Genomic DNA, 11,822 nt, shown 5'->3' on the forward strand with positions numbered 1-11,822 from the left:
TGTTTTTCAATAAATCCTAAATATTTTTATCAATTTTTTTTTCTTAAATTATAAATATTCTTCAATTTTCTTGTAATAATAATAATCATCAAACTATTCATCGTCGGAAAGTGGCTCGTATTGTGGCGCCAATACATTGCTTGTTGTACTACTGGGCGTTCCGCTACCAGTGATGGTCGACGACTGGATACCAGTCATACTATTACTACTACTAGTGCTATCAGAGCTCTGTGCTTGAGACTCACCACTACCACCACCAGTGGTGCCAATTGATGACGAAACTAAATAGCAATATATTTAAATGATTAGTATTTTAAATTATATACCCATTAGAGTAGTCCTCAAGTAATAATAATAATAATAATACAATACCTGTTGTAATGGATGACTCTTTAGTATCGCTAACAGTGGAACCGGTATTAGATGTAGTGGTTAGTAGTGCAGAACTCGAAACCATTGACAGATTATTTGACAAACAATTAGCAGCAGCAGTGGAGGCGGCAGTTGTTACTACTGGATTTGAAACCGATTTGTCGATAGCACTCGATGCTGGTGTCGGATGATTCTTCGATGATGTCTTTGATTCGATTACCGACGACGATATCGAATGACTTTGATTTAGTCCATCGGATGAAACAACACATTTCGCCGATTCACTGGCAGAAATATTTTGGTCTGAGGTCGAGATAAGACTTTGTTGTGTCGACGATGACGACGAGGCGCTTGTAGTATCAGACGGACCGATAATGTTGGCGTCCGGTTTGTCACTCGTCGGGTTCTGGTCCGACTCGTCGATAACCATTTCGCCCGGCGAGTTGGGACTGTCCGGATAGATGTTCTTGGATTCCGATTTATCACATGACTCATCGTTAGGCACAGAACCGACCGCTAAATTGGCGGTCTTTTCGGCCGTTGAACTATCGTTAATCTTATTGGTGGACACAGACGACGACGACTTCGAGTCGTGCGGCGGTAAACTCTGCGATATCATAGTATCTGAACAACTTTTGTCTTTCACCGATACTGATGGCATCGACGACGACGACGACGATTCGACTCGACTTTTGATATCGTAAGCAGCATCTGATGACAATTTCATCTTCTTTGCTGGCGTTTCTCCAGAGATTTCTGTATCGTTAACGACTAAGTTGTGCGATGAAGTGATAACATTTGATGGTAACAATGTAGATGATGCAGATGGAACTAATGGCGAGTGATGATGATCGCTGACTGATGATGGCTTAATAGATTTATTATCGCCGTTTAGTCCGCTATCGATCGGCTTATTATCTGTTGTCGTACTATCCATTGGAACAACAATTCGTTCGGAATCTCTATGGGATTTCGATTCACTTTCTTCTCGTTTCAGTTGTGGTTCAGTTAAATGATGCAATAAATTCGGTTCATTATTGTTGACTCGTTTGCTTAGTTCGTCGGTCATTACTGCCGACTCGTCACCGGTAGTTCTCATTACTTCAACAATTTTATTTTTTACATAATCCAATGGTGACAAACCCATCGGTGGCTGCTGCTGCTGATGATGATGATTAGTGGATCGATTTAGGTTTAGATTAGAGTTGTTAATTAGATTTTGTGTCGACAACGATGAAGATATTACCGAATGTTTCGACAGATTCTCAGTAGTGGTTACGTTGGACATATCACCGCCGCCGCCGTATAGGTGACGATTAGACGCCGCCAAACTTGTTTGAATACATGATGTGGTCGGTGTCCACGTTGTTGCCAATGTCGTGTTAAATGATGATGAATTCAAGTGAGAAGCGTGTGTTGTTGTTGCCGTAGTTGTTTCGGCAAATGATTGATTGGGTGGTGATATCGGTTCCACATTATAATGAGTAAAAGCGGGTGATATTGATTTAGTTGGCGGCTGTTGTGTCGGATACAAAGACTTTTGGTGATCGTTTGGTGACACGTTTTGGGCAACACGTATGATCTGTCTTTCATCGACCGGCGGCAGCAGATCTTTGCCAACGCCTTCTTTGCTTTGTTGCAAAGCTTTACGTAGTTTCCAACTCGACAGAGATGGCGAATGATTAAGCGAATGGTGTATATTTGGTTCAGTCGTGGCTATATTGGCAGCGGCGGTGGCAGCAATGCCTTCCAGAATTTGTGATGAATTGGACACTGGAAATGAATTGCGAGGCACTTCTATAGAAATGGGAGGCATTCCGTGTGAAACGGTCGGACTGTTTCGCGAGTCAATTGTAATCAATGGTTTGACTGGAGATCGGCTTTCGTTTATGTAGTTTTTCGAAATCAATGTACTTATGTGATCGCCTAATGTAATAGCTTTGGCTAAATGATCCGATTTATTAGTTGTTGATGGATTAGATGGTGGTCTATCCCTTTCCATACTCGAAACACACTTTTCCGGATCAGGACTGTCGGCTATTGTCACCACTTCTTCACGATTTGAATGCTGTGGGAGTTTGTCTGCAGTTCTATATTTGGCAAATAACGAGTCGACACTTTGATGCGATTCGCTAACGGGTATCATTGGATTAGTTGTTTTCGGTCTGTTCGGACCATTCACGGTGTCTGCTGTCGATGAATTGATCTGATGGGTAATAATCGCATCGATTAGATTGGCAGCAGTAAACTGTCCGCGCGATGGTGTATCCTTCTGAAAGGAACTGGAGAATAGTTTTGACGCTTCGTTATCTAATTCATTGACTGGTGGTCGGCCTGAATGTCTTGCATCGGAATCTAATTCGTCGGATTTCAATCTGTATGGTTGATCACCAGAATGTCTATTGGGCTCCGATGGCTCTCTGAGTCCTCTTTCGAACTGTTCACGCGAGAAGGGTTCGTGAGAAAACTTAATGCTCTGTTGCGAAAGCGGATGACTTTGTTGTTGTTGTTGTTGTTCATTAAATGAACGATTGAGTCCACGTCTTTCGTAATCGGCTGCAATTTCTAGTCGTCTTCGTTGATCCAAATATAAGTAATCTTCAGCTGCACTGGGATGTTGTTGTTGTTGAGGCAGTTGTCTGTTGGGGCCGCCATGCATTTTGTCAGTTTCGGGATGACGCGGGTATTGTCTATGTTTATCGTCCGCTTTGGACAATTCACTACTATTACCACTATCTGTCGGATAGTTACGTGGTCTGGCGTGAAAACCTTCCATTAGTGACTTTTCAAGGCCTTCGGCACTGGTTTTGATGGCTGAGCCACGTATTATATCGTTACGCGACTGCGGCACATGCGACAGTGGCGCTCGTCTATCCAATGGTATATTCGGCTGAGCGGCCGCCGCATTGACCAGAGTTGTGAAGGCGTCGTGCGACGGATTGTACAATGTTATGGGCACCTGTGGATTGGTTGGTCCTCTCGATGAATGCGATCCGGGACTTACCACATCCTGTCGGTAGTCACGGGGTGAGTTGGGTTTCGGGGCCTGGATTACTGATTGTTTTGTTGAATTGGGCCACTGGTAGATCACATTTTGGCGATTCTGCAAAAAATAGTTATTTATAATTTTTTTAAAAAATATTTTTTCATTTAACAAAAATTTAACAAATTTAGTAGAATTCTGAGTGACAACAAATAATTAAACTAATGATATAAATGCTTAAATTAGTAGAGATTTTATTAGTTAATTTTAAGCTAAAATAAACAATTGTTAACTTTAATGGAAAAAAATAAAACATAAAAATTTAGATGAGATTAAAGTTCATGTTATTTAGTTAAATAAAACTATAGGTCTAATCTTATAGTTATTTAATAATAATACAAACAAACAACAAAAATTAAATAAATACTATACAAAATAAATACTAATAATTTTTACATTTAAATGCCAGACACATACTTTGCAAGGTTAGTGACCTATTTTTATTTTATTTTCATTAATATCTTGTCATTCAATATGTTGTTTGCATTAAAATTGTTTGTTTGTGTTTAATGTGGGATAAAAATAAAACTACTACTACTACTACTACCTAATCTATCCTATATTATACACTATAATGAAACATATATATTTTAATGTAGAAAAAACTAAATGCGTCAAAAAAACTTACATAATTGAGACTTTGTGTGGTCACTGATGATGGCCGCGTTGGACCCCAATGTGTCATATGAGGATCAGTTGCGCCCATTATTTGCGACTGATTTTCAACTCTGGTAGGCACTCCTCGATCGGGATATACCGTTGAGGGAGAGTTGGATGGATTTTGACTATAATTAGGATATGAATTTGATTGACGGCTTTGCGACATTGTAACGGCTTTGTGATCAGTCAACACAGATCGGCCATCCTGTTGATGGTGTACTGGTGTTGTACTGCGTATGTCTTTATCGCTTGAATTGCTTCCACGTCTTGTAAGCATCTGTTTGGAGGTATTAAAATCGATCATAATCTGATTGGTACTCAATTGCAATTCCTTATGAAATTGTGGATGAGATGGTTTGTTCATCTTGTATACCGATGATGACGGATGTGCCGGTGAATAGGAGTGGGGGCCAGTGGGCGGCGTTCGTCTATAATATTGTTCAACATTTGAGGCCTCATAGATAGATGGATTGTTTCGGGGATTCAACATATCAGGTCTGTCCGATCGCGACGATGAGTCATTTATTAGTAAATCTTTTCGCCGATGATGATGATCGGCTACCGATAGATTACTAGCGCCAGTCATTAATGGCGTTCCCAGTGTTATGGAACCGCCGCCTTCTTTTGGTCCGACAGATGAAATTTGTCGAAGTAGGCCTTCGTATCGTTGTTGTTGCTGCTGCTGGTGTTGTTGATGATGTTGTTGTTGTTGATGTTGTTGTTGACCAAAATTAAAATTCGGTTGTATTGCTGGTGTTCCCTGTGTTATTGAGCCACCACTTGGAGTCGTAACGGCTACTAATTTTTCTCTATATAATTTCGGTGATAATTGTGTGTATTGTGTTTGATTTGGTTTGCTTGATGTGATCAATGGTGGCGGTGGAGGAACGGGACTGCCTTTATTTAACATCATTTTGTTACGATTTAATGGTGAAGATCGCGAGTATATGTCTTGCGATTGTAGTCTTTCGTTAGTGACAAACGCCGAATGACGACTTTGGTCTAAATGTTTTAGCATATGATTATTGTCACCAATTGTTTCATTAACTGATGAAGGGTTACGATTAGCATTTGAATGGGCCGTTGGAATATAGCCGTAAGGATAGTCACTTCGATGTATAACTGGTTTGTCTTTGTGAACGGAACTATAGTTATGTGGACTATAATTATCGATTCGTCGATCCTTTTTGCTTAGATCTTGTACTTCATAGTCATCGTGTTCAGGCATAGCATACGGATGCGATCCATGACCGGGCAATGGACTTATATGCGAATAGCCGGCCATAACGGCCAGGCCTTCGGGTCTTTGAATGTCTGGACCCTTATATGACATACGAAGAGGACTCTGACGATCGACTTTTGTCATATCAATAATATTTTCACGTTTAACAATAGGCATTGAATATAGGCCTTCTGGTGGTTCATGTTTGCTGGTCTCGTTGTTGTGACCACTATTCGGCTGCTGTTGCTGTGAACCACCTTTCATAGGTGATTGAAGACTCATTTCAATGGCGTGATAGATCAGATCGCGCACAGATGTCGGTTCCTCTTTGCTAACATTGACGTTAACATTGGTTAGCAAACCGTGATTAGTAGACTGTGTTGTCACTGATGGTGCGTTTGGGTTAATTAAAAATGGCGGAACTTTTTGTCGCGCATTTATAGTCGACGTGTCCGATGTTTTTCTCAATACAGACGGTGAATGAGACGACTTGTTTATCATGTCTAACGCAAACGCTGCGTCATGACTGGCCGGCCGGACGTGTTGTTTATCGGCCATTTGTTGTTGAAAATATAGGTTAGTCGGCGGCAAGGCTGGCATTGCTGAGTTGGCTCGAGGCGGTAGACTAACTGCTGGTGACGACGATAGACGATCGTTATCACCGTTTCCCTGGCCTTCATCGGCACTCATAGTGGCACTGCTGTCGTAATCACTTTTGAGACTCGTTTGCGAAGCACTTAATCCTTTATAGTCTTGAAGTTTGGCAAACTCTGGTTCCCTGTAGTTGTGATTAGTTGAGACAGAATTGGGTGTCTTTTCGTAAAACAATTTCATATTATTGTTGTCGATATCATCAGTAGTTTTAACATTTATAGGACTCGACGCACTGGCCGTATCGCTATTACACTTATCGTTGCCTTCATCAGCACTGGACGTTTCTTCGCTATCACCATCGCTATCATTCATATAATCATCGGAATCCGATTCATTATTTTTAATAGATTTTCCAGAATTAACTGAATATTCTTTTAATATTTTACATAAATTTAATGAATATTTATTTTTAACATAAAAATCACGACACTCTCTATCGGTTTTTGTGCGCATTTGTGTTGCGATTGCCGACCAATTTCGGCCCATTTCTCGAATATATTGTTTGAATAAATCTATTTCCCCATCAGTCCAACCCAGACGATTGGTTGTCTCATTAAATTGATTATTAATGTCTAATCCGTCCGACTGGCCATTTATGCCCAGACGGCGGCTCAATCTCATTACACATCGCGAACACGCTTTTCGCGCATCGATTGGTAAATCCAGTTCTTTAGCCAATAAATCTCGACTTTCACTACTTATATCGAACCACTGTTGTGGAAATGATTTCAATTTTTTCACTTTTCTGCGCGGAGTCTTACACGACACCAGCGGACAGTTGCGTCGGGCATTCTTTACGTGACATTTGTGACAGACACGCATTCCCTGTTTGAAGGCATCGTCGCTAATATTATAGAGATTTAGATTAGTTAGTGTAACGGCCCTCGACTTTGACGCTAAATCAACATTTGATTGGCAAAGACAACACTGATTGATCGTATCACAGGACGACTCATTGTTATTGTTTTCATTATTTTCTTCGTTATCACTAATATTATCACACTTTACAACACTATTGTCGTTATTAACAATCAATTCCTGTTTCACTTCCGATGTAACACTAACACTGTTGTTGTTGGTTGTGGTGGTGTTATTGTTGGCCACCACAGAGTCGGATACTTTCGGAACACTATTAGATGTTGTCGTCGTAGTGGTCGTACTGTTGTTATTCGCTAAAGTAACCGAAGCGGTAGTTGTTGTCGTAATAATAGTTGACGTCGTTGTTGTTGTCGACGCTGCTGTTGTAATTGTTGTCACTGTTGGTGTGTTAGTAGTCGTTGTTGTTGTTGTCTGATTCTTAGTTACCTCATCAGCAGTAATAGCCTGTTTGGCAGCTGCAGCGGCCGCTTGTTTGGCCTGAGCGGCTGCCTGTGCGGCAATCGCCTGTTGCTGCTGCTGTTGTTGTCTAACTAGAGCTCGGGTACGTTTCTTAACCTGTTTGCGCAACAATTGTTTATAGTTTTCTCCTTTTTTCGATAGATAATAATATTGGACACACTCTCTAACGTTTTTTCTGTCTAAAAAGCTCGCAATGAAAGCAAAATTTTTCGGATGAATCAAATATTTTTCCCTAAAAACAGCCTTTTCCTGATCGGTCCATATGTTTAACATTTGCCGATCGTTATGCTCGGACATTGGGTCATCGATAATGCCGTTTTTATTAACATAATTATGTTTTTTATGTCTACCATCTAATAGTATCGGTGGTATCACTGCATAACTTCTAATCTTTTTGTCCTCCAATTCCTGTTCTTGTATACCGTCCATAATCTCTTCGAGTTCTGCATCGCTACGAATGCGTTGACCGACCCGTGAAAACCTTTCCTTGTCTTCACGTTGTTTCCTAAGCTCTGGAAATTGTTTTTCAAAATACTCTCTAAGTTTGGCGTCTTTTGTCTTTTTCTGGGGATTCGTCTCCTTTTTCTCCAGTTTCTTGAGCCACGTTAGCATCAATTTATCATACGATTCAGTTAAGTAACGTTCCCTTAATTGTTTCTCTTGGTATCGTTTTTTGAAATATACAATTAATTTCTTTTTAAAACTAACAAATTGTAGTTTATTTTCGTGATATACGGGACAGTCTGATGGCTGGTTATACAAGGGCTGGAAATGCAGAGAAAGAGAGAAACAAATTGAAAAAAAATTAGATAAAAATAATGAATCGTTATATAATCATTAGTAATATGTTATCAAAAAACATCATTAATAATCAATTATTAATATTATTACCAGTTCTATAGAGGGACCCAATTTATCAAACAGGGCGTATGTTTTGATTGTTTTAGCCTTAATAATAATAAATAAATAGAAAAACGATAACAAAAAATTAATATATAAGTAATGTGTGAATGAATGGATCAAATTCAATGAAGAGGAAGAAGATGAAGACTCACTTTGTTTTCTGAATATATCACTTGTGCGACACTGTGCTGTATTTCGGAAGCAGTACTTTCTTGTTCCTGTTCCTCAGCACTGGGCTTATTTGTGACCAATTCTAACTCTTCCTATTAGTTTCAAAAAAAAAAAACAAAACAAAAAATAAATAAATAAACCGATAAAAAACAAATTTCATGTAAAACACTATCTAAACTTAGAACACAAAAAATAAAAATAAAATAAATTTAAAATTCAATTCACAGTCAAACCTGTTTTTTCCTGAGTTTATTAATTTGTGATTCCGTTTGTAGTATTTCTCTATCGATTTTATTAATATTTTGTAATAATTCATCTTTTGTCGACTTCAATGGCGACAACTCTTGCCGTCCGTCATCGTTCGGTAGAGTTGGCGAAATGGCCTCCACTTGTGGTGTGTACGCCGGTTCCTATCATATCGTATCAAAAACAACAACAAAATCATTAGCTCTTATTTATTAAAAACTCTGTCAACTGACAAGACATACCTTTTTAACTTCAACCATATCACGAGTATCTATAAGTAAGGGCTGATGTAAGGATGATCTCGAATCGTTAGGATAGCCGAGTCGCGGCCTTTTGTTAACATTCATATCTTGAATGTCTTGCATTAGATGTTGTTGTTGTTGATGTTGGGCTAAATGCTGCGATGAGACCATACCAGCCGACTGTTGCGACTGATGGGAGTAACCTAACGGTAGGTGTAATCCTTGGACCATATGTAATGGCGTTGGACCGGTACTGTGGTGACTAACGTTTGTAGTCGTTGGCAATTGGATTTGATTGGAGCCGATAAGGCCCGATGCCTTTACTTGACTTTCGTATGAAGCGTAACGATAGACATCGTATCTGCTAAAAGAGTAAACAATTTTTTTTATAATTGATTGCAATTGATTTGGCTTTTGTCGACTGTTCAACAATACCTGTCTCTGTTGAGATACGGCGATGAAAGTACACCAGACGTATTCATAAGATTGTATTCATTATTTGGTGGTATATGTGGAAGAAGTGATGGACGTCTTCGTGGTGGTGGCTGTTGTTGTTGTTGTTGCTGCTGTTGTTGTTGTTGACCACCGGATAATTGTAGATGAGTTGCACCACTCGGATGATGTAATTCATTAGATTCGCTACGATTTCTATACCTATCTATCGACGCAAACTCGTGCCTTTCAATCTGAGAGAGAGATAAAGAGATAATCAAAACGATTAATCACTACTAATCACACAAAAACCGATGAAAAACCACAATAATTACCGGATAACTGCTGTCCCTATAAACTTGAGGTCCGATAGCTGCCGCCGTAGAGGGAGGTATACTATTGGTGCCCAAATTATACAATGAGCCCAAATGATGGCCTATCGGCAATTGGTTTGTGTGGTGATAGGAATTGCGTACAACTGATTGTGGATCTGGTGTTGTGCCCGGATATGGATAGACACGAGTGCCCGGAATGTTCGGTGGACTACTAATATGTTCCGTATGTCGCTTCGGTAGATAACCGCTGTTCGGCTCACGCAACGACCTTTCGTTATGGGAGACAAACATAACTTTAGATTAGTTTACTAATCAAATCCACACAAATATGTCTAGAAATGTCTTGTGTGTGGTGTATGTGTGTCGGGTCTGTCCGTCTCCTCAAGTTTAGGCCATCAAACTGTAGGGTCGGGTGTTTTGTTTTTAGGGACGACCACACAAACCACTGCACGAAACATACATTTATGATTTTAAAAAAACAATTGTTGTCTAAATAATTATTAATTTCATTAAAATAATTTTAAAGATGATTATTATTAGTTACTACTAATGAAGAAAAATAAAATAAAAACAATTTTATTATATTATTATTATTATTATTATTATAATATATATTCATTTAAACTAATAATATATAAAATATATCTAATATTTTAAGTCTCTTTTCTTGTCTCTCGTAATAATGCACTCAAACAACAGTCAGAACAACCAATTCTATTATAAATGGCGTCACTATTACTGTACAAACAGTCTATAATACATATAAAATATTATTTATAAGAGGTTTTCGTTTTAACATTACATTACAGTGTATTACCTCTCACTCCAAACACACACAACGCATGACTAACACTAAACAGTGAGAGAGAGAGAGAGAGAGAGAGTCCCGACATAGACATAGACAACGTTACGGATGAGACAGTCGGGTTGGTTGGGGAGAGTATGTATGTATGTGTGTGAGTGAGTGAGTGAGTGAATGTGTTATGCATTGCGTACATATCAGGCAATTATTTTTTTGTTGAGCTATAAATAGCCGCTTATATTCATACACACAGTGTATAAACATAATATACTGTAGTAAAGCCCTGTAATTATTGTATTATTAATGTACTAATAATACTATAAAAGTAATTATTATGACACTAGAGTATAGAAATTAGTTAGCACAACCAAACCGAATATAAATAAAAACATTATACAGTAGTTTAAGTTAATTAGATTAGTTTGAATATCTTTTTTTAATAAAAACCGAACCGTTATTGTTAGTTTGAAATAAAACTTTTTTATTTATTTTTTTTGGGAGGGGTGGGGGGGTCTTACTGAACCGATTCCGGGAATAATCCGGGAAAAATGTGTAAAAAACTTTGTTTTCGGTTCCGGTTTTTCCCCTCTCTATAACAATCTTAACCAAACCGTATACTCTATTCTAATATACATTCATTCATAGCGCGACCTTTAGTTAACTCTCTCTCTCTCTCTCTTTCACTACACTGTGTTTGGTTTGTATGTTATTATGTGTATTGTTATGCAATGTATTCATTACACATAGTGTTTGTCTATTAATACATAGATTTATTTATTTAGTGGACTAATGTTTTTGTCCAAAAATAATGGTAACGTTTGTTACGGATTGTTACCAATTAATACAATATTATTATACCCACACTATCGGGGGATTACTGTATAATAAACACAATTGATTTCATTGAACGCTATATTCAATAGTAATAATAATATTATTAATAATAACATCAATTGATTTAATAATTTTTTTTTATTATTTTTTAATAATAATATAATAATATTATTATTATATTTTTCTGATAGCAATTAATCTATATATGATATTTAAGAAATTTTTTATTAACATATATATTGATTGATAATACTGTATAATTAATAGACAAGACATATATATGATATATAATGTCATCAAACGAGACAATCAATGGTCATAATGTGCTTCTCATAAACGGCACAATCGGTGAGATATATATATATATATAATATTAATAGAAAGTGAGACTAATATACATAAGCCTCCTATCATATACACCATCACTATTACACACCATATACTGTATATATCCTATTGAATGATAACTTGCACTTTGATATACATTGTGGATATAAAGCACAATTTTTTTTGCCAACACATAACTTATAATATACTTTAATGTTTATAAATATATATATATATTATA

The 11,822-nt window shown here is 37.7% G+C and overlaps 2 protein-coding genes across 3 annotated transcripts in view; one reads left to right on the top strand and one right to left on the bottom strand.

Annotated features, from left to right (window-relative positions):
- Positions 1–73: 73 nt before the first annotated feature.
- On the bottom strand, positions 74–10,120 carry LOC128964304 (uncharacterized). Of its 2 annotated transcripts, none has more exons than XM_054310889.1 (9): positions 9,619–10,120; positions 9,287–9,537; positions 8,852–9,212; positions 8,597–8,773; positions 8,345–8,455; positions 8,181–8,237; positions 4,044–8,054; positions 373–3,475; positions 74–281 (listed from the first exon to the last, which is right to left on the bottom strand). In XM_054310889.1, exons 1-9 carry the CDS (start codon positions 9,907–9,909, stop codon positions 94–96), a joined length of 8,550 nt encoding a protein of 2,849 aa, XP_054166864.1. In that variant the 5' UTR covers positions 9,910–10,120; the 3' UTR covers positions 74–93. The 2 variants fall into 2 exon arrangements, with proteins under 2 accessions (XP_054166864.1, XP_054166863.1); XM_054310888.1 differs by having other exon boundaries at positions 8,852–9,215.
- Positions 10,121–11,544: 1,424 nt separating this feature from the next.
- Positions 11,545–11,822, top strand: part of LOC128964406 (tectonic-like complex member MKS1) — a gene marked incomplete at its 3' end in the record, with an annotated part of 4,335 nt that continues 4,057 nt past the window's right edge. The window contains exon 1 of the mRNA XM_054310995.1: positions 11,545–11,602. Within this exon, the coding sequence (XP_054166970.1) occupies positions 11,545–11,602 (58 nt within the window). The remainder of the gene's footprint in view (positions 11,603–11,822) is intronic.

The sequence above is a fragment of the Oppia nitens genome, unplaced genomic scaffold (genome assembly GCF_028296485.1).
Source record: "Oppia nitens isolate AA-2021 unplaced genomic scaffold, nextdenovo-longstitch-racon4-pilon3 scaffold8_pilon_pilon_pilon, whole genome shotgun sequence".
Classification (NCBI taxonomy): Eukaryota; Metazoa; Arthropoda; class Arachnida; order Sarcoptiformes; family Oppiidae; genus Oppia; species Oppia nitens.